Source organism: Pleurodeles waltl, chromosome 6 (genome assembly GCF_031143425.1).
Source record: "Pleurodeles waltl isolate 20211129_DDA chromosome 6, aPleWal1.hap1.20221129, whole genome shotgun sequence".
NCBI lineage: Eukaryota > Metazoa > Chordata > Amphibia > Caudata > Salamandridae > Pleurodeles > Pleurodeles waltl.
The window spans coordinates 1,525,017,606-1,525,039,570 of record NC_090445.1 but is presented as its reverse complement, the minus strand read 5'-3'; the positions used below and the strand labels follow the sequence as shown (position 1 = coordinate 1,525,039,570).

Below are 21,965 nucleotides of genomic sequence, written 5' to 3'. Positions count from 1 at the left end.
ATAGTTTTGCTCAGCCAGACACAGATGGGCCTCCTGCACTCACATTCCAAACTGATAGAATATATTGGAAAGCTGGATCTGGAACTTAGTTAGAACAAAACTAAAGTGATTTGATTTTCAGCAAACCCAAGTGCATAGCAGAGCAAGTTTAAGTGGAAAGTGGCTGGTAAGCAGATAGAGGAGGCCAAACCCTATAAATACCTGGGAGTTGCACTGGCTGCAGACTAGCATACAAGGAGCACTTACTGTAAAGGAGAGGACTGGCTAATAAATTACAATTCTCTTAGAAGCTCTTCACAGCATTATATACTTCAGCTGTTGGGGGCACAATTCCTCCCTTCACTCATCTATGGTTCTGAATTATTAAAAGGGAGCAATGCTTCCATCCTGAACCAGCTTCAATTTGTTCTTTTCAAACATATCTTTTGCCTTCTGCAATGTATTTTTCAACCACAGGTGAGAGTGGAGTTTGGCTTATTCCATCAAGCCTCGGTCAGGTGGGGTGTGATTATGAAACTGTGCTGGAAACTCAGAGCTGCACCATTAGACTTATTGATGGCCCAGTGCTGGATGAAAATGGAGTCTTAGTCCAATAAATGGTATTCCTGGCCAACTGTACCCAAGCATGCCATGACCAATTTAAATCTGATGAAAGTATAGGACTCAAAGATAGACTTTATTGCATTAAAAAAAATACTAACAAGGCACTCAAATCTCACTCCTGGTCATTAGAAAAAGCAGAGTTGGCCCGACAGAGACATGAATGGTCAATTCTCCAGTCTTACACTACTTGGAGCCCTCAACCATACCAAACAACTTACTTCTCAGCCATCATCCAACATTCTCTTCTTCTATTTCGCATGGGAGCTTTTCCATCCAAAGATCTGATTCCAGGTTGGAAGCAAATCTGGCCAGACCTCTTCTGCCGCCTTTACGGCTTGTTTGAAAGTGTATTACGCTTCTTGTGCGTCTGCCCGGCGGTTACTCCTTAGAGACAGGAACTGATATGTCCTGCTTTGAGAGCTCTTTAGATTAGATCTTGTCGACTTGCTGTAATGGTGCTCCTAAATGAGTATAACATCTGGCTCACCTGCATGGAAACACAATTTTTACTGCAAGTTAGATGGTTGCTCTCTTAGCAAACAGTGCATTCCTGTCTAATTTAATCTCTGGTCCCATATTGCACTTTCGGATCCTGCTCTTCACCGTTACGGCACCAAAGACGAGGAGTGTGAAACAGGCTTTTGCACTTCTTTGCACTTCGGTGCTTGGTTAGTGCTGTAATCATCACAAATGGAGATCTTACGTTTAACTTTTTTTGTTCCTATACTGCACCTTATAATTCGCCCTTGGTAATCAGACTTTGCCCTTTGTAACTATTCCTGTATGGGCTTCATAGCTCAAGGAGAGTTTTCATGTCAAATTTACATTATTCTCTGTCTTACATTGCACTTTAGAGATCCTACTCCACAGGCATTATTTTAAAAGTAACCAATTGCAGTATGGGCCACAAATCATCCAGATCAGCCAAATCAGAAGGGTGAATCGTCAATCCTTTGGTAAGTACGACTTCCGGCTCCAAATGGTATTTAAAGTGAGGCGGCGACAGCAGCCATTATAGAGAATGACTTTGGTTTTCCTTTAAAAATAGGCACTTGCAAAGATTTTCTAGGGGGCCAAAATTTTGTTCTGTGATGTGACCGAGGGCCGCATTGATGCCAACAAGGTGGCGGTCATGGTTGGGGGATAGGGTTGGTTCTGGGGTGTGTAGGAGGTAAGGTTGTTTAGGAGAAGTAAAGCATATACATCTAGTGGCTTATTTGCACAATGTGAAACCTGAAAACCTTAATCCCGGCGTCCCCACTTTACAAAATTGCGTGTCCCTATGCAATTGCGATTTTTCCACTTTCTCTCCATTATCACATATAAGAGGACTCGAAATACAGGACTTTCGGATGCGCACTGTACAAAACTTTCTCCTGTGTTTGATTTAATAAACTATAATGTTGTTCATGTATAATAGGGACCTAGGGCACCCAAAGGGTCACATAATGACTGACTCACTTCTTAGTTCTCTATGGCATTGTTGCCAGGGTGGGGGAAGATTGATTCATGTTAAAAAAATTATCACTTTTGAAAAAAACAACTTCTCAATGCACTTATATAATCTGATTACTAAAGTGAAACAGTTCTGCATTTTCATGAAATACACTTTTTGAATTCTTAAGAGACGTTATCATATGTTTACACTTTTTCTGCAAGATATCTTTAAAAATGAAAGTGTTCCCAATGTTAAGTGGTGCAGGACAACCTAGTTACATCAGTTTTTTACTTTCAGTTAACCTGTAAATAAATGCTAGCCTGTTTAGGTAAACATTTTTTAATGTTAGTGTGGAATTTAATACAAAACAGCCCATTGCGGTTGTTGACAAGGGAGATGCATGCAAAGGTCAGGAGGGCTGCCTGCAGCCTCTGGGCCGTACTTTCAGTATCACTGTTTTAACCTAATTTGGATCCACGCACTACATGCATCTTAATGAACCAGGGCCCATATTTATACTTATTGACGCAAAACTGCATTTGCGCAGTTCTGTGTCAAAAAATATAACGCTAGCTTGCGGCATTCCAGGATGCCAGCCGGGCACCAAATTTATTGAATGGCTCAATCTGGCGTAAAAAAAAATACGTTAGCCGGGTGGATGTGCCGATATGGGAGAAGGGGGTTTTGCACCAAAAAATGACATTAGGCTAGTTAGAGGCAAAATGCCTCTAACCAGCCTAGCGTCATTTTCTGACGAAAAACCATCCATACCACATGACTCCTGTCTTAGAAAGGACAGGAGTCATGCCCACCACCCCAATGGCCAGCAAATTCTTACCTATACTTAAGCTACCTGCCTAGGATGGGGTTCCGCATCCTCCAGTGGGGGTGGGGTGGTTCCTGGGGCTTGAGAAGGGCACCTGTAGACCCATTCGATGGTGTTTAACCATGGAAATGGGTCCATAGGCCCCCTAATTCCTCGTGTGACCCAGGCATTAAATAATGGTGCAAAGCAAGGTTTGCACCACTATTTAGCCCTTTCTCCCACCCGTGCATCATTTTAGCATGTGGGGGATAAATATGGGACTATGGGATTAGCACCATTGTTTAGATGGGGACGCCTACCTTGCATCTCATTGACGAAAGGTAGGTTCATGCAAGTAAAAAATGGTGCAAACTCCAATATTTTGACGTTAGATGGGTCTAACGTCAAAATATAAATATGGAGTTAGTTTTGCGCCAAATTTATGTCCAAAAAAAAGACGCAAATTTGGCACAAATGGGGTATAAATATGCCCTCAGGTGTGTTGTTTTAATTTATTGACTATATGTATTTTAATTCTTGTGGTGTACATATGGTTTGATTTTTTTAGGTTGAGCGCGCAAGCGCTTTGACCTTTTGTAAGTATTGGGAGCTTTTAACCACACCCACTTTACGCCCATCACTTTCACTCGTTCGTGGGCTTGCCTTTCAAAAATCCCTTGATGTCATTGCTTTACGTTTGTCTTGCTTTGGGGCGGTTTTGGTACTGCCTTGCAGACTGACCACGCTACATGGATAATGGCACGTATGCCAATATACTTCAGTGGGGCGAACTATTTTTTCTTTTGTCTCTCCATTTTGTGCTGCATGCCATGTCCTCACAACGCTCACAGCTCCAACAGAGAAAAATCGCAAACTTCATTGGCAATATTGGAGCTCTGGTCACATTGTTCACACTTACCTAATCAGAGTAATTTGTTTTGTATATGCCCTTCACGCTCCATAGCTTTCCCAAAAACACTTATAATTGATAAATGCTTTACTAAAAAACACAGAAACCCACATTGTGAGCCAATACTACAATATTCACTGCACTCAGGAAAAGTCACCCCATAATGCTTTGCAAGCATTCTTTTTCAAAACATTTTTGCCCATAACTCAGCCTATGGTGGCCCTAGGACAATGGGACCACCACCAAAATGCTCAACATGACAAACTCGTTCTGATTAGGTCATATCTGGGTCCCCACACTAGGTTAGTTGGGTCCCCAAAAAAATAACCCCTCCCACTAGTCAATCCATTTTTAAAACTCTGTAATGTCTGTAACTTTTGTTTTACAGCTTGGAGTAGTTTGTATTTCAAGGTCCTTAGAGTTGTAAAAGGCCTTCTAGGTCTGAAAATGTATAAGGTATTAGTCTCTGTATGGGTTAAATATATGGTTACATTATATTACTTTGTGCTGTTCTGTTTTTGGGAGGTTATGTTCTCTAGGGGCAAATTATATGGTTACATGACCACGTTTTAGTACAATTGATATGTTTAGAGTAGTGTTTTCTAGGGGCTGTTCTGAGTATTACAATCAACATACTGCAACCTTTGCTGCACTCGGTTGTAACTCAGCCTGTGGTGGTCCTAGGACAATGGGATCGCCTTTAAAATGTTCACCACAACCTTCTCTTTCTGTCTGGATCATCTCTGGACTCCAAAATAATAACCCTCCCTCCATTCAGTGTCTTTTTAATTTCTCTCGTAGTTGGAACGTTTGTTTTTCAGCTGAGAGTAATTTGTGTTTTAAGGGTCTTGTTTGTGAAATCATTGCAGTAGGCCTGCTAGCCCTGAAAATGTGTACTATGCTACACGCTCTAGGGGCTAAATGTAAGGTTACACTGCAATACTTTCAGTCACTTTATTTTCATGTGGTTATTCCCTGTAGGGGCTAACTATATGGTAACATAACCATGTTTCTTACAAATACTATTTTCATTGTGGTATTGTCTAAGGGCTGTTCTGAGCAGAGCATTGTAGTCTAATGTAAACGTTTATTCGTGATAAAGGTTTTTATTGGGTTTATATGATAATTGTGTATGTTTTATTAATCTCTCCTTATTGCAATTATGACTGTGATTCAGGCTAACCTAACATCCTTATTACACTATGACTGTTTGAACACTCTTGATATGTTTGGGTGACCCTTCTAGTTTATTTCTCTCGTTACTTCTCAATGGCTGTCTTGTTTTGGGAATTGTGTTAGTCAACCAGCAACTCTAATGGTGGAGTGGTCAAAGTGGTATTCTTTTGGAATTAGCATGGCAGATTTAAATTAGGATGCAAAATAGCTACATTTTAATTTTTGGCTGCAGATAGATGAAGAAGGTAAGTGCTTTAGTTATATGCAGGGCCACAGGAATTTTGTGACATGAAAAGAACAAATTATGAGGTATGGTTGACCAATTTATGTGTCAAGAAAACTCTAGTTATGAATTTACAATGCCAATAGATTTAACTCAAGCAAATGCGAGACCCACTGCATTGCACATGCTTGTATTAATCCGCAATAAAGAATTACCTTACAAAATAAATGAGAAATGAATCAAACCAACCCTGCAAGTGGAGGAAACCAGAATCTGCAGCACTTATAAATCAACCTGAAACAATCCAATATGCAAAGATAAATATTCAATGATGCATACAGGGACTAAGAGGTAGACACAAAGCTGATTAAAGTAATAAAAAAAGAAAAAAAGAAAATTCTTACAAAGACAATGTGGCTGCGACTGGCCACAAAGGAAGTCTGTAGAGCCAAGACGTCTATTCAATTATTGCATGGCTTTGAAAAGTGAAAAACAAACAGGAAACCTGTTATGTCTGTCTATACATTGTGGGCTAGGCATTTCATAGCTGAAATGTAAATGTTACAGTTATTATTACTTAATAATATGTAAGGTGTAATCTTTAATTCTTATGTTACACTGACTAGGCAAAATAAAGAAACATCTGGACTCTTGTGTTCTCTCTCAGTACTGTACACCTTCTAACACACAGAGATCCTAAAGTGAATTTTCTGCACAAGTAAATTCCTTTGTTGTCCCCCAACCTCAACCAATGACGAAATAACCACATTATTTGGAATAGAGCTATAGATATAGTCCCTTAATTCAGCAGTAGGGGCCACTCATGTGGCTCCACGACACTTGGTATCAAAGTGGTGGTCTCCAGCACGCTTGTTACTCCTCCAAAGGTTGGTGCAGTCTGCCTAGCAATATCCCTGCTCCTGGTAAAGGAGTGGTAAATTGCCCACAGGTTTTCTGGTCGAGTTACTGCAGTATTGGTCCTGGTTACCCACATAACCTATGAGGAATATTACCATAGAGGACTCCCAGACTCCCTTCCCTGCAGTGCTCAAGCGGTGAGTTACCTGGTGTAGTCATAGGCAAGGCTGGGAGCTCGGTGAGCGATGGCAATCATTTTCTGCATCCTCACAGGGAAAGTTGCTGCACTAACCCAGAGTGTGCACTTCACACTTTTATGGCCAATGTACTGAGGGGAATGTTTATCATAGTGTTGCATCAGCCTTGCACCACGCACAGTTGCACAAGGGCGACACTACACTAAAGTCAGATTTATCAAATCAAGCCACAGAAGGCCACTTCACCTGGCTCTGTGTGGCTTGATAAATTTTGAATAACGCAAGGCAAATCGCTGCCTTGCATTACTCAGCCCCAGGGAGGCATTCCATTCGTGGAGCATGGATGTTCCCACGCGTCCACCAATGGCTTTTGGTGCATTCCCCTATTTACCATTAGTGGTAGACCTGGGAATGTGTCAAAATGTTACGCCTCCCCTGGGGAGGCATAATTAGGTGAATTATCTTTATTTCTCCTTGTTCTTTTCTTTTTCTGTATTCCACAAAAAAAGAGGAAAATGCTTCTGAGGATTGGTTTTATGCAGGAAGTTGTCCCTTCTGATATCTTTATCAAAGCAGGAGAATGACAGCCTTTCTGACAGCCTACAGTCTACTCAATTTAAAAGTGCTTGCCTGCTTGCGTGATGAGACCTGTTTCTACTGAATACTGTATTTACACTTAAGAGTTAGCAAACATCAAAGAATTAGCGTGCTGAAGTTTTATTTGAACGCAGTTCAGACCCAAAGCTATCTGGAGCACTGCTGATGAATCACCCAGCAGTGTTTACAGTCAGTTTCTTAAAGACTTTACTTTTATTTATTCTGAATGAGCACTGAACCTTTGGCAAGTGAGCGGTTGACCTGTTTTACTCATTATTATTATTGATGAATATAGTATGCCAATGTTACTTATAGTGGGGTTTATGTTTTTTGCCAATATGTTTCTTACTTTTACTTGATCTTACAGTTTCTGGTGATGGTGCAGGGATCCTGCAACCCAAACCATACTTGCATTCATGATGGTGGTGATGGGCATTTGCACTGTGCCCAAACCATACTTGCTTTTAATTGTACTGGGTTACACCAAAAATTACTTACTGTTACTTGTGATGGGGCACCTGTGTTGCACCTAAACCATACTAATTGTTACACGTCTTGGAGCATAATAAATGCGCTCAGATGGTGTTCACTGTTGCTGGTGATGGGGCACGTGTGTTGCGCCCATACCATATTTCTATTGCTGGTGATGGGGCATATTCTTTGCGCTCAAACCTTTTCTCTGGGGCAGTGGTTCCCAACCTGTTGTCCGGGGACCCATGGGGGTCTGCAAGGCCACCTCAGGGGGTCCACGGCTGCTTAGAAAATTTAATATTAAAAGATTAGGTCCCCAGCATTCAGTAATGACTCAGTGGTGGGGTCCCCGGACTTCAATAATGAGTCAGTGGGGGTCCCAGGGTTCCGGTAATTATAAAGTGGGGGTCCACAGAAGTCAAAAGGTTGGGAACCACTGCACTGGGGCATATGTGTTGCACCCGCAGGGTCATATGTTTCTGCATTTTATCATCTCTACGTATGTGGTTGGTTGATGGGGCTGGTATATTGCACCCATGGGGCACATGCATTGCACCCTTGTGCTAGATTATAAAAACTATGGGCCTGATTCTAACTTTGGAGGACGGTGTTAAACCGTCCCAAAAGTGGCGGATATACCACCTACCGTATTACGAGTCCATTATATCCTATGGAACTCGTAATACGGTAGGTGGTATATCCGCCACTTTTGGGACGGTTTAACACCGTCCTCCAAAGTTAGAATCAGGCCCTATGTCTCTAGTTTGGGGTTGCGCTAATTTTGCACCTCAATATTTTATTTTCTGCTGAGGGGGAGAATGTGGGTGTTTTCCCCGATGTGATTTGTGGCCCCTTTCCTTAGTATTTCCATTTAGGACCAGTTAGTCTATGTGATTGTTATTTCTGATCTTGGGTTATCATTATTTCTTTCTCTGGTCCATTTATTTTATGTATTGTGTGACTGAATTTGTACTTCCATCGTCTGTCTTCTTTTTATGAGGTTTAGTATTCCTCCTTATCTGCATTGTTATTTTTATATTGCTTCCGTAAAGAAAGAAGGTGTGTGGTATCCTCACTTGTATGTCATGCATTTTCTCCATAGATATATGTCTCCTGCTGTTCAGCCAGTGTGACTGTGAGGTAACAGAATGCAGCTGTGTACATTGGTTTGCGTGGGCTGAGCAGCAAGGATGCTGCTCCCCTTGGGGCCGCTCTTCTATCTTCATATCATCTTCTACCTGTAACCTGAGACTCCTACCTTTTGAATAAATCTTATCCTGTTTCACCTATACTACTGTTTACCTTGCATCATCATTTACCACACAACTCTTGCATGTGAAATATATTAAAAACAAATTACAAGACAGGCTGTAGGAAATCAGTAGTTGTACATCGGTTGCACCTTCACTGCGGAAGATGGAAGAAAAACACGTGAGTCTCAACACCCCTAATGTCAACATATTTGGCTCAGATATTTGCATAGATATTATCCTTCAACCCTATAACTAATCTTTCCCTGTGTGTCAGTGTATTATGTTTAATATCATTAGTTTACTTTAGTCATTTCATCCTATGTGGAAATATATTCATAGAACACAACAATAAGCCAGTTATGACTATTAATATCACTGTCATTGAAAACATGTTGAGTTTCACAGTATCTTCTGTATGCCATTTTTATTGGAATCAAAAACCAAAACGTAAAAGAATTCAATACTTAAAGAAAGCTTTTTTTTTCAAAACAAAAATACTTCTTGGTTTCATCTTTCTTTTTTTCAAAACAATAACCAAAAACAAAAATAGGACTTCAAAGTTTTTTTTAAATCAGTTTCTTTGCTCAGTGCATACAGCCAAGAGTCTTATTTCTTCATCTGGATACTTTCTTGCTATGTTCAAAATCTCAGTTTCAAAAACTTTTATCACTATCATGATTTGCTAAAATTCAAGGTGGCTCTTTTTCAAATATGAATTAGCAACAGTTCATCGAATTGCAGCCAGTCTATTTTGTCTTGTCATCCACTTTAGAGACAGATGCAGGAATCATGTATTCAGGTGAAACGTACTTTTTGTTCAGAGTTTGCTACTTCGTCAGTCTTTTAGCAACAGGAGATTCACTATCACTCTTCCCTGAACTGATTTAAATTATTTCTGATTCTTGTCAGATCTTTCATTTTCCCAGCCATAGATATGGGCCTAAATCCATCTTTTTTTGCTTGCAATGCCATTCCAGTTTGGACCCAGCCATATGCAAATCAGTCTATACCCTGCTTCCAATGGCCACAGTCCACCCCGAACTGCCAGGTCAGGTCCTACCTGGACAGGAAACAAGCATCCTGGGAACAGTTTCAGGGTATCACCCCTCTTCAGCCAGGCTAGCTTGAATCCGGTGGCATAGTGAGCAGGGGACCAATGTCTGGGCATACCTTTCCCACTTAGGGTGACAAATCCAAAAAGAACAGATGATGGACAGAATGCTGAATGTTTGACATTTTTCAAGATTCCATCCATCTGTTCTTTTTGCATTTGTCACTTTGTTTAGTTGCAGTACAAACAGCTGCAACCACCTTCAGACAGCCCTGAAGAATTACAGCTAATGGGAAATAAGCAACAGATCTCATCACCCTTCCATGTTTTTGAGTCAGTAGTGAAAGTGAACACCCACTCATATAACAATATAGAATTCTTTATCATAATCTGAGGGCAGATGCATTACATACATTTTCTCTTAATTCACAGAAGGCCTTCATACATTTGTCATTAAATGGCACCAGATCCTAGATACCACTGCAAGTTAGCCTCATTAATGTCTTTGCAGTCAGGGGAAAGTCTGGAATCCATTGACAACAGTAATTTATTATTCCCAAGAACATTCACACCTTTCTCTGGGTGATCAGAGGATTCATATTCAGGATTGCAGAAACCCGTTCTGTTGAGACTTTCCTTTCTCCTTGTTCAATTTGATGACCAACATAAATCACTTATGTTTTACAGTTCTACATCATTGTTGGCAAGACCTTTTGACCATTGTCAGAAAGCTCATTCAGATGTGCAGTCGTATCTAGTTTGCAGTTTTCTTTCGTACTTGATGCCACAAGTAGGTCATCAATGTATTGGACCAAAACTGAATTACAGGGTAACTGCACATTTTCCAAATCTTATTTTAGGATTAGACAGAAAATTTAAAGACTTTCAATATACCCCTGTAGAATTCAGCACAAAAAGAGGAATTTGTAACCAAAACGCTAAAAGATATTGACTATCCTCAAGCAGAAGAATGGCTAACAATACTTGGCACAAGTCAGTGACTGTATACCATTCTGCTTTTGCAGAAATGTGAAACAATATTGCAGCAGGATTTGATACCATTGGATAACAAGGAATCTGTGCTTGATTTATTTTTCGAGAATCTTTCAATGTCCTTCACTCAACACTTGTTTTCTTTATTGCCCATCACAGAAGAATTGCTTGTAAAAGGCATTCCACAGGAAGGACTTGATACTACTATCATTTGTTCTATGAAAGCTTAATTCCTTCTTCTGCTCCTTTTAAAAGTTTAGATTGTCTAATTTGTAGGATAAAGAATATTAGGTTTGACCTGAATCCTGACTGGTTTTGCACTTTTTAGTAACCCTGTCTCTTTACCTGTGATACCTTTTCTTTGACAGTATGTCTTAAATCCAGAGGCAGGTCATTTTTGTAAGAACGGGAAACAGGTGAAATCTTGAACTTTGTGATTTTATTTTAAACACTGAAGGGCACATTTATCATGGTTTTGCATCACCCTTGAACCTTGCAAGGGGGGGTAAAAATTACACGAAACCTAAGTCAGTTTTTCAAGCCACGCAAGGCCACCTTTTGTGGCCCTGAATGGCTTGATAAATCTGGAGTAACGCCGACGTGGCTCCTCAGCTAGTGCATAGGCGCTTTGCCCCACCTGCCAGCAGCAGCAGCTGCAAACCTTTTACCAAAAAATGATAATAAACAATGTTTATTATTGTTTTTGGTAAAAGGGGCGGGGGCACAGGCTGTGACGAACACTGAGGGGGAGTGCACAGCATTCCCCCTCACTGTGCATGTATGTTTGGCTGCCCATTTCGGGCTGGCCAAACACAAATGCGCAGTAGGCTATCTCCAGCCTGGCACTGTGTTGCCGGATTGGAAAGAGCAGGCACAGGCTCTCAGTCTGCCCGGGAGCACCCTTACTGGGCACTCCCAGCCAATCCAAACGCTGCTCTGGGCAGAGTCAGGAGTGGCCACAGGGCAGGCTTGAGGTCTGTCTGCAGGAGAGGAGCAGCGCGGTGGTGACGGCAGCAGCAGTGGCACAGGTACGCTTGTGAAATGGTGCCTGCTCTGGCGCAATGACGCTTCAGGAAAGGAGAGGAATGCAACGTATCATGTTAAATACAGTGCATTTCTTCCCTTTTCATTTCACGCAGCATGCACGGCAAGGTGGCTTGCCACACTTTGATGCATGAAATAATAATAAATCTGCTCCTGAATCTTCATCTTAAGTTTCACTTGCGAATAATCACATTGCAGTAAATCACAGTTCAACTTACAAAGCAAATCTTGGTCAAGCAAATTAATGACCCAAAATCACATAGTATAAACCATGAATATGCTCCATTGACCATATTTTAACTCAAACATCTCCCTGGTTAATAATGTATTTACTGCTGATATCTACAAGTTGAACTCTCTTCCTGAGAGGGGCAGGTTTGGGACCTCCACAGAATGATCTTTGGAGCAGGTGCGACAAGTACAGATCAGGAATGATACGGGGTGGCCATTCATCTTATCATGTACACGTGGTCCAGTTTGGTCTCCCTCTGGGACTGCACCATGCATGCAGTCCTCCTCCCCTCCTCAAGCACTGTCATCGTAAATTAGTCACTGACGAAAACTGAGGAAAATAAATGCTTGGAATAAATTGATTTTCTTGGTACTCTGGATTATATGGCATCTTGTTTATCGTGTTTTGTTGCATCACCGGAGCTATAGGCATGTCAATATGGAAGCACCCTTGATTTTGTACATTTTGCATGAGAGTCTCCTGGGCTTGGGCACCAAACTGTGCCTGCACCTGATTTGCATTTTGCTGCATCTGGGGAACAAAATTATTCTGGATTTGAACCAGATTCTGCCTACACTAACGTTTTCAGTGCCAGATTTTACCACAGAAATATCAAGCAGCACCCTTCCTTAGAAAATGTGTATTTGCATTCACTCTAGAATTATTCACATTCACGCTACCACAACCCTGTGTCTGCACCATTTCATTTCCCATTCTGATACCGTACCTGCATTGCATCCCACCAATTCCAGAATTCTCAGGTGGTGCAAAATCTGGATCAGAACCCATTATCTGATTTCTGTTGTTTTCTCAGAATATGCTTCGTCTGTGCAATTGTCAGCTTCTCCTTAATCTTTTTCTGTTTCACGTCAAAAAAGTCACAATAGTATTTGATTACTTCAAAATCTCATCAATAGTTTTGGTTTGTCTCACTCTTCTGAATATGACAACAAACCCAAAATGAAAGCTGTCGTAAATACGCGAACACATTCTTTCCTTGGCTCTTCTACTCCACTGTACTTGCTACAAATCTGCATAAGCCACTCATAATAAGCATGCATCGTATCAGATCTTGTGCAGCTCATCATTTTTGCTCAATTTACTTCTTTCTCTGAACTTTCTTTTTCAAATTATCTATCATGACTCTATGCTTACCAGCAAACATCTCCCCTGGAACATTGTTGAGAGCAACTCTAGCTGGTTCCTCAGTCGGCCAAGCAACAGCAGCCTTATATTATGCCCGCAAATCACTAGGAACAACAGTCTCCGATAACGTATCCACATCAATGCTAAGCATTTTACAAATTGTAACTATGAACCTCTTTGAACCACTTGTCAGGTTCCTCTCTCAATTTTGCAAAATTTGTCACAAAAGCATAAAGATCAACACTATTCCAAGACACATAAACATAATTCCCTCCATGCACTTGTCTTAAAGAAAATTTTGACACTGTGTCTGGTTCCAAATCACCAATGACCACCTTTTCTCTCTTCTCTGTCTCTTTACTTATCTTTTTAGTAGTGACTTTCTTTTTACACTTCTCTATATTTCTTTAAATCACTCGAAAATTGTGTTTTCCAACTAATCTTTAATGTCTTCTTGCAAAGTCACTAAACCCATTTACTTTATTTAATTTTCACTCAAATCCAAATTATAATTCTTCCGTAAATTTATTGTTTCTGCTAATATCAGCCTCATATTCATCAGCTAATTTCTTATGTTTATAATGTGCTTCATTCACAGCTTGCTGCTCCTCTGATCACATATCTCATTTCATTTAGTTTGTATTACATTGGTCTATTTAAATCAACTGTTCCCTGTAATATGTCTCCAAATTCAATCTTTATGAGTCTAATATTAACTTATCTCTCTTTAGGTAGTACAGTAGAGTCTGGAGAGTTAGGAGCAACAGTAGGCAGAGTAGTAGGAAAAGTAGCAACAGCAGTATTCTCAGGGGGAGCACTTTACCTGATATCACACTTTCACTTGTCACTTCAAGTGCCATCAATCCCTGTGCACTCGTACTTGTTTCATCTGATGAACCCACGTCAGGTACCAGGGTAGAGACCACTTGTGGCTGTGTCTAGAATTCAAAAGATAATTTAAAAAGTTATCCTCCTCATCTCAATCTCAATCTTGTTCTCTGTTACCCTCAACCTTTTTCTTGTCTGTTGTTTCATTAATATTTACAGGAAAAACTCTCACCTTTCTACCACACTGTCCCTCCAAAAGCCCTCTTGATTATCCCACTTATTTTCTAAATAATGCTTCAGTGAACTCTCATTTGGATCTGACTGTCCCACCCTAGATTGGTTGGAAATATTGACAATAACTCACTACTGCTTATAACACTTGGCAGTGCGAATCACCAGTATCCAGAGGGGAGCAGCCACCAGCACCCTGTGTCCCAATAAGCAGTGACATCAGGGGGCATATTTATACTCCGTTTGCGCCGAAATTGCGTCTTTTTTTTTACGCAATTCCGACGCAAAACTAACTCCATATTTATACTTTGGCGTTAGACACGTCTAGCGCCAAAGTCCATGGAGTTAGCGTCATTTTTTAGCGTGGACACCTACTTTGCGTTAATTATATGCAATGTAGGCGTTCCCGTCTAAAAAATCGACTCCGAGGCATGTGCGTGGGATTTATACTCCCGGGCAAAAATCACGCCCGGGAGTGGGCAGGTCAAAAAAAATGACGTGCGGCCGCTTTTGCGCCGTTTTTTAGTGCCTGCAAAAGGCAGGCGTTAAGGGACCTGTGGGCTCTGAAGGAGCCCAGAGGTGCCCCCCCCATGCCCCCAGGGACACCCCCTGTCACCCATGCCCACCCCAGGAGGACACCCAAGGCTGGAGGGACCCATCCCAGGGACATTAAGGTAAGTTCAGGTAAGTGTTTATTTTTTATTTTTTTTGTGGCATGGGGGGCCTGATTTGTGCCCCCCTACATGCCACTATGCCCAATGACCATGCCCAGGGGACAGAAGTCCCCTGGGCATGGCCATTGGGCAAGGGGGCATGACTCCTGTCTTTGCTAAGACAGGAGTCATTTCTATGGGGGTTGGGAGTGAAAAAAAATGGCACAAATCGGGTTGAGGCGAAAAAATTGCCTCAACCTGACTTGCCCCATTTCTTGACGCCCAAGCTCCATATCCCCCTACGCCGGCACTGCCTGGTGTACGTCGTTTTTTTAACGCACACCAGACGGCGCCGGCGGCTAACGCCGGCTAACGTCATTCAATAAATACTGCGCCCGCATGGTGCTTCAGAATGGCGTTAGCCGGCGCTAATTTTTTTGACGCAAAACTGCATTGGTGCAGTTTTGCGTCAAAAAGTATAAATATGGGCCCAGATGTCTAGAACAGCTAAACCTGAGTGATCAGATATCATCTATCTACCTAGCACTGAGTGGATTATCCAAACCCCCTGGTTTTCTTCAAGAGGTTTTTCAGAGCAAAGAACAGTCCTTTAAAACAACAGATGAACCCTAATGCCATGTGGAGAAGTGCCTACCTCTTCCCAATTACTTCCCTTACAGAGGGAGGTTTTTTAACAAAAATTCTTATATAAATTAATAATAATAAGTTGTAAATTATGGAAAAAAATGTATAATGCAGAAAAGAGCCCATTATGAGGTCTATTTGCCAACTGGAATTTGCTAATGAGATTTCATGTTTTTGGTAAAATTTGTAAATTTGCCAAGGTTCGTAAATGACCAAGTAAACATATTTCTTTCTATCATTTTTAGGGTTTGTTGACATCAGAACTTGAGAGTTGATGAAGGTAGTGCGAACTAATGATGTTGTAAACTCATTGATGTGGTGTTGAACACTTTTCACCACACACAGTGGATTTTTCATATCTCCGATGACCCTGCCTTCACGACTGCAAGCTAAGCCTCCAGTTATCCTCGCTGCTGCACCACAGGACTGTGGAGCAGGTTTGTCCTTCAGCCTTGAGGTGGAGGATGATGCATGTCTCGAGTTCCAATTGTAGTCTAAATGCTGACTTCCAGTACAACCTTTTTTGTGTTATCTACAGTCTGGTTTTCATCTTGGGCTTCGTGGGTAACTTTTTGGCCCTTTACGTGCTCACATGTAAGGTAAAAAATACCACCCAATCTTATGTGTACTTCATAAACCTCTGCATAGTGGACACCATCTTTGTGTGCATGCTGCCCTTCCGGATCCACTACCACGTCAATGGCAATAACTGGATCTTTGGGGACGTTGCCTGCCGTATCACCGGCTCCTTGTACTACAGCAACATTTACCTGAGCATCGGCTTCTTCACTTGCATTTGTGTGGACCGCTACATTGCAGTGGTACACCCGCTGACATACCTTCATATCAAGCTCAGCTACTACAGCATTGTGGTAACTGTGTTTCTCTGGGCAGTGGCAGTGTCCGTGGTGGTCCCACTGGTCTTGGGGGGACCGCTGCACAACACGGCTGGGAACCAAACTGCCTGCTTTGAAAGCTTCACTCCCCACGACTCCAAGGAGCGTATGGCACCATACAACATCTGTGCCCTAATCTTTGGCTTTGCTATCCCATTTAGCATCATCTCCATATGCTACCCGCTGATTGCTAAGCGCATCTCCCGGATTCAGACTAGCATCCACAAAAAGAAAGCACTGCGGACCATCTACCTGATTCTTCTCATCTCTGTTGTCTGCTTCTTGCCCTACCACATCATGCATCTCCTGCACTTTCTCATGCGACAGGAGTTTATTGCCAGTTGCGCCATTGCCAACTCCATCTACAAACTGCGCCGTGTGACCCTTGCACTTGTTAGCCTTAACTGCTGCCTCAACCCAGTTATGTACTATTTTACATCCAACAACTTCAGCTGCCGACTGGCATTAAATCTGAGATTCCCGCGCTCAAAGAAGGTGTACACCATCTATGACCGTGATATGGTAGCATACACCAACAGCAACTACAGGAGAAATCCCTGATATATGTCATTCTGGTGATCTGTTCTAATCTGTTGTGTATTGCATCATTATGACTTTTAGCTGACAACGAAAAAAGATTAGCAATTGTCAATAAACTGTCAACCATCCAGAAATGAGTATCTCGGACAGTATAATATGCAAAGCAACTGACTCTTCCAACTCTGTAATCATCGGCCCTGGCCGACCTAGAAAAGCACACTCACAACGCCAACTACTGGCAAAAGAGGAGAGTGTGATTATTGACTGTTGACAAGAATTGTGAAGCTTCTTTTTAGACACACATGGTTGTATATATGTCTTTTTTAGTCTCATTCCCATACATACTCTACTTTTATGTTAATCCTCCATTAGTTTCCTTGCTGTTGTAGATTGCGAGTAAGGGTTTCAGGATTAAATGTTCTTTTCATTTTGTGAAATTGTTGACGCTGTATAGAGGCCTTCCTCAAGTGAAATGTATATGCTCATAACTTCTGCTTGGGTTTTAATTCTAAGTGAAATGGGTTCAGATAGGTAGTGCCCATTTAATGGCAATATTTTTCTTCCACTGAACTTCTCAGTGACTGATCTAGTCCCCCTGGGCCTCATTTACGAGGTTTTGGGCAGGGCAGCGCTGCAAGGATTCTTGCGGCGCTGCCCTGCACCAAAATAAAAGGGCAGGAATGTTCCTTATCAATGAGATACGGTGCATTCCTGTCCTTTTCCTCTGCACTGGTGCACTATGGGCTGCCAGGTGCCAACCAGGCACCATGGTGCAGGAGTGTCTCCATTGAAAGGATGATTGTTTTTGTGCAGGAAGGGACAGCTTCCTGCGCAAAAACAATCACCAGAGGCATTTTCCTCTTTCTATGTGTGCTACAGAATGCAGCCTTGGAGAGGCGTAGGCTTTTGATGCATTCCCAGGTTTACAAAATCTCACAAATCGGAGAATGTGTCAAATACCATGGGTGTTACGTTGGAACATTCACAGTAACGCACATGCCAAGCCTCCCTATCACAGGGTGAGGAAACAGTGACATGTGCTGTGTTGCCTCAGTCCATTTCTGTAGGGTCATGAAAAGCCACACAGAGTGGCTTTACTTAGCCTTTAAGATATAGTCATGCAGTTTTTGTCACTCCGGCGGCACACAGGGGCTTGGTAATAAGCCCCCCTTTTTCGATACCAAAATAATTGAGGCTCCTTGTTATTAGATATTCATTGCATCCATTCCTCTTAAAAAAATTGGGACTGTTGATCTTGCAGCCATATTTGAGAGATGTCACTGTTCATTTTACAATCATTTGTGTATATAGAGCTAGAAATTGAGAGAATACATAATGGGTAACTGTATAATATAGACCTGTACAGCCATCAATGGGTTCTAGTGATATTTCTAAATCATGATACCAAAGACAGGGTGGGTTATAAGTGCCTGAATCCAGAGATGGCAATAAAGGGCCATACTATATGTGTTACTTGCAATGTACCTTTATATTACATGAATTGTTCATTGATGTTAGTACTCTTTACAACGATTTGAATATTTGAACCTCATCTATTTAGTATTCATTGTTTGAGATTACAGATATTTCTGGCAATGTTTCAGAAAAATGTGTTTTTGTTTTAGATAATATGCAAATTTTTAAAATCTGTTTTATGCAACATTGTGTCTTATTAGACGTCAATTTTTTAAATACAAAGCACATAGTAAAAAAAAACAAAATTATGCATTCTAAAAGGTGCTCTTCTTTCATAGTACATATATAAGAAAAATAAAGTACAATGTGAGACAGTGTAACTTTTTCATGACAGTTTTCTGCGTTTACAAAGTTTATTTTCACACCCTAGGTTAGAATTCATTGGTGTATGCTTGCATCAAGGATGTGTCATGCAAAGGTTAAAGCTGTGAGGTATGGCAAATAATTCTCCGAGAATACCATTGTTATTATGAAATCATATGCTAAGTTAAACACCCACTTAAAGCTTTATTTGATTATGAAAGCTAAATAGCCTGCAAATGAATTTAGTACTGTGAATTACGAGAAATATTTAACATCTGGAACTGGAACACGAGGTTTGAAACTACTGGCAAACATTTAATAAGAAGGAGTAGCCACGTAATATATATATATATATATATATATATATATATATATATATATACTGTATATATATATATTAAATACCTGCAGAGGCCTAATCTATTGATTACATTCACATCAAGGCCCGTATTTATACTTTTTGACGCTAAACTGCGCTAACGCAGTTTAGCGTCAAAACATTTTGCGCCGGCTAACGCCATTCTGAAGCACCATGCGGGCGCCGTATTTATTGAATGGCGTTAGCCGGCGCAAGCAGACCGGCGCTGCCTGGTGTGCGTGGAAAAAAAACACGTACACCAGGCAGCGCCGGCGTAGGGAAAAATGGCGTTAGGGCATCTTAAAAATGGCGCAAGTCAGGTTGACGCTAAAAAATCGTCTTAACCCGATTTGCGCCATTTTAAACGACGCCCAGACGCCATTTACATGACTCCTGTCTTAGTAAAGACAGGAGTCATGCCCCCTTGCCCAATGGCCATGCCCAGGGGACTTCTGTCCCCTGGGCATGGTCATTGGGCATTGTGGCATGTAGGGGGGCACAAATCAGGCCCCCCTATGCCAAAAAAAAATATTTAAAAAAAAATGTATACTTACCTGAACTTACCTGAATGTCCCTGGGGTGGGTCCCTCCATCCTTGGGTGTCCTCCTGGGGTGGGCAAGGGTGGCAGGGGGGGTCCCTGGGGGCATTGGAGGGCAGCTGTGGGCTCATTTTGAGCCCACAGGTCCCTTAACACCTGCCCTGACCCAGGCGTTAAAAAGTGGCACAAATGCGGGGTTTTCGGCCCCGCCAACTCCCGGGCGTGATTTTTGCCCGGGAGTATAAATACGACGCATTTGCGTCGCCGTCATTTTTTTAGACGGGAACGCCTTCCTTGCATCTCATTAACGCAAGGAAGGCGTTCACGCAAAAAAATGACGCTATTTGCCCATACTTTGGCGCTAGACGCGTCTAACGCCAAAGTATAAATATGGCGTTAGTTTTGCGACGAATTTGCGTCGAAAAAAACGACGCTAATTCGGCGCAAACGGAGTATAAATATGCCCCCAAGTATTTCCTGGTGCACAAAAGAGGCTGACAACCATCTCACAGCCACTTTATTTGGTAGTGAAAGAAGACAGCCTCTCTTCAGATTTTTCAACACATATTCTAGTAACAGGATGTGGCCAGGGCTGTATTACACTGCACTCTTTTAAAAGCGAAGTCCGAAGCTCACTGTTGCTAGGTACATTTAATGTGCTTTATTAATGATGTGAAGGTTTTTGAGCATACATGGGCAGATTTACAAAAAAGTGACGCAGGTGCTGCTGCGCCGAAATTAGCAGCGCCGGACTGCGGGGCATATTTATACTCTGTTTGCGCCGAATTTGCGTCGTTTTTTTCAACACAAATTCGACGCAAAACTAACTCCATATTTATACTTTGGCGTTAGACGCGTCTAGCGCCAAAGTTCATGGAGTTAGCGTCATTTTTTTGCGTGAACACCTTCCTTGCGTTAATGATATGCAAGGTAGGCGTTCCCGTCTTAAAAAATGACTGCGATGCATATGCGTCGTATTTATACTCCCGGGCAAAAATGACGCCCGGGAGTGGGCGGGACTAAAAAACCTGCATTTGCGCCGGATTTTAGCACCTGGGTCAGGGCAGGCGCTAAGGGACCTGTGGGCTCAGAATGAGCCCAGAGGTGCCCTCCCAAGCCCCCAGGGACACCCCCTGCCACCCTTGCCCACCCCAGGAGGACACCCAAGGATGGAGGGACCCACCCCAGGGACATTAAGGTAAGTCCAGGTAAGTATTTTTTTTTAAAAAAATTGTGGCATAGGGGGGCCTGATTTGTGCCCCCCTACATGCCACTATGCCCAATGACCATGCCCAGGGGACAGAAGTCCCCTGGGCATGGCCATTGGGCAAGGGGGCATGACTCCTGTCTTTGCTAAGACAGGAGTCATTTCAATGGGGTATGGGCGTCGTAAAAAAATGGCGCAAATCGGGTTGTGGCGAATTTTTTGCCTCAGCCTGACTTGCACCATTTGTGGACGCCCATACGCCATTTTCCCCCTACGCCGGCGCTGCCTGGTGTACGTTGTTTTTTTTAACGCACACCAGACAGCGCCGGCGGCTAACGCCGGCTAACGTCATTCAATAAATACGGCGCCCACATGGCGCTTCAGAATGGCGTTAGCCGGCGCTAATTTTTTTGACGCAAAACTGCGTTGGCGCAGTTTTGCGTCAAAAAGTATAAATATGGGCCTGCGTCACTTCAGAAATGCAGGGATGCGCCGCATTTATTAGAATATGGTGCACACGCACGTTTCCCCTTGCGCTGGCGCTAGATCGAGCTGCCTAGCGCCAATGCAGGCATCCTTGCACCATCGTGCAAAGATGTCTGTGTTGAGGGGTTTAATTGTTTATGTGTGAGAAGGAGTCCCTTCCTGCACTTAAACAATCACTAATGACGATTTGCCACTTCTGTGTGCACACAGAACTGCCAAAGCGTCATTTTGAAAGATTGTTTATGTGCAGGATGGGACACATTTCCGTACATAAACAATTTCTGGTATTTTGCTCTTTCTATACGTGCTGCAGAATGAGCGACAGCAGTCCTTTGGTGGTCTGACCGCAAAGTCCTAGGCCCATATTTATACTTTTTTTGGGTGGCATTTGCGTAATTTTTTTGCCGCAAACTTACAAAATACAACTATATTTTGTAGGATTGCGCTGCTTTTGTGTAAAAAAATTATGCAAATGCGGCGCACAAAAAGTATAAATATGGGCCCTAATTTGGTGGTTGGACTGCCAAAGCCGCAGTGTTCAGATGGCCACTGTGGGTTTTGGGATCTCATGACCGCCAAACTTGTAATGAGGCCCTTATACGCTCATTAAGGAAGAGGTCTTCAAACTGTGGGGGGCACCCTCACATGGGTCAATGGCTGTATTTCCAAAAGTGTGCAAATGCCTCAGCAAGTACTGAATAAAAGGAGGATGACCTTGTTTACTTGACGCATTTCCAGCTTGCTTTCATTTACAAGTAGAGAGTAAAGTGATTAACAAAACATTGGGAACTGTGATTCTGAATGCA

General features: G+C 42.2%; 1 protein-coding gene across 1 annotated transcript in view; it reads left to right on the top strand.

The window, feature by feature from the left end:
- The window catches only part of LOC138301044 (lysophosphatidic acid receptor 6-like), a 33,441-nt gene extending 14,858 nt beyond the window's left edge, over positions 1-18,583 (top strand). Inside the window, exon 2 of the mRNA XM_069241081.1 lies at positions 15,600-18,583. Within this exon, the coding sequence (XP_069097182.1) occupies positions 15,819-16,811 (993 nt within the window). The 5' untranslated portion in view covers positions 15,600-15,818 and the 3' untranslated portion in view covers positions 16,812-18,583. The remainder of the gene's footprint in view (positions 1-15,599) is intronic.
- Positions 18,584-21,965: the final 3,382 nt, after the last annotated feature.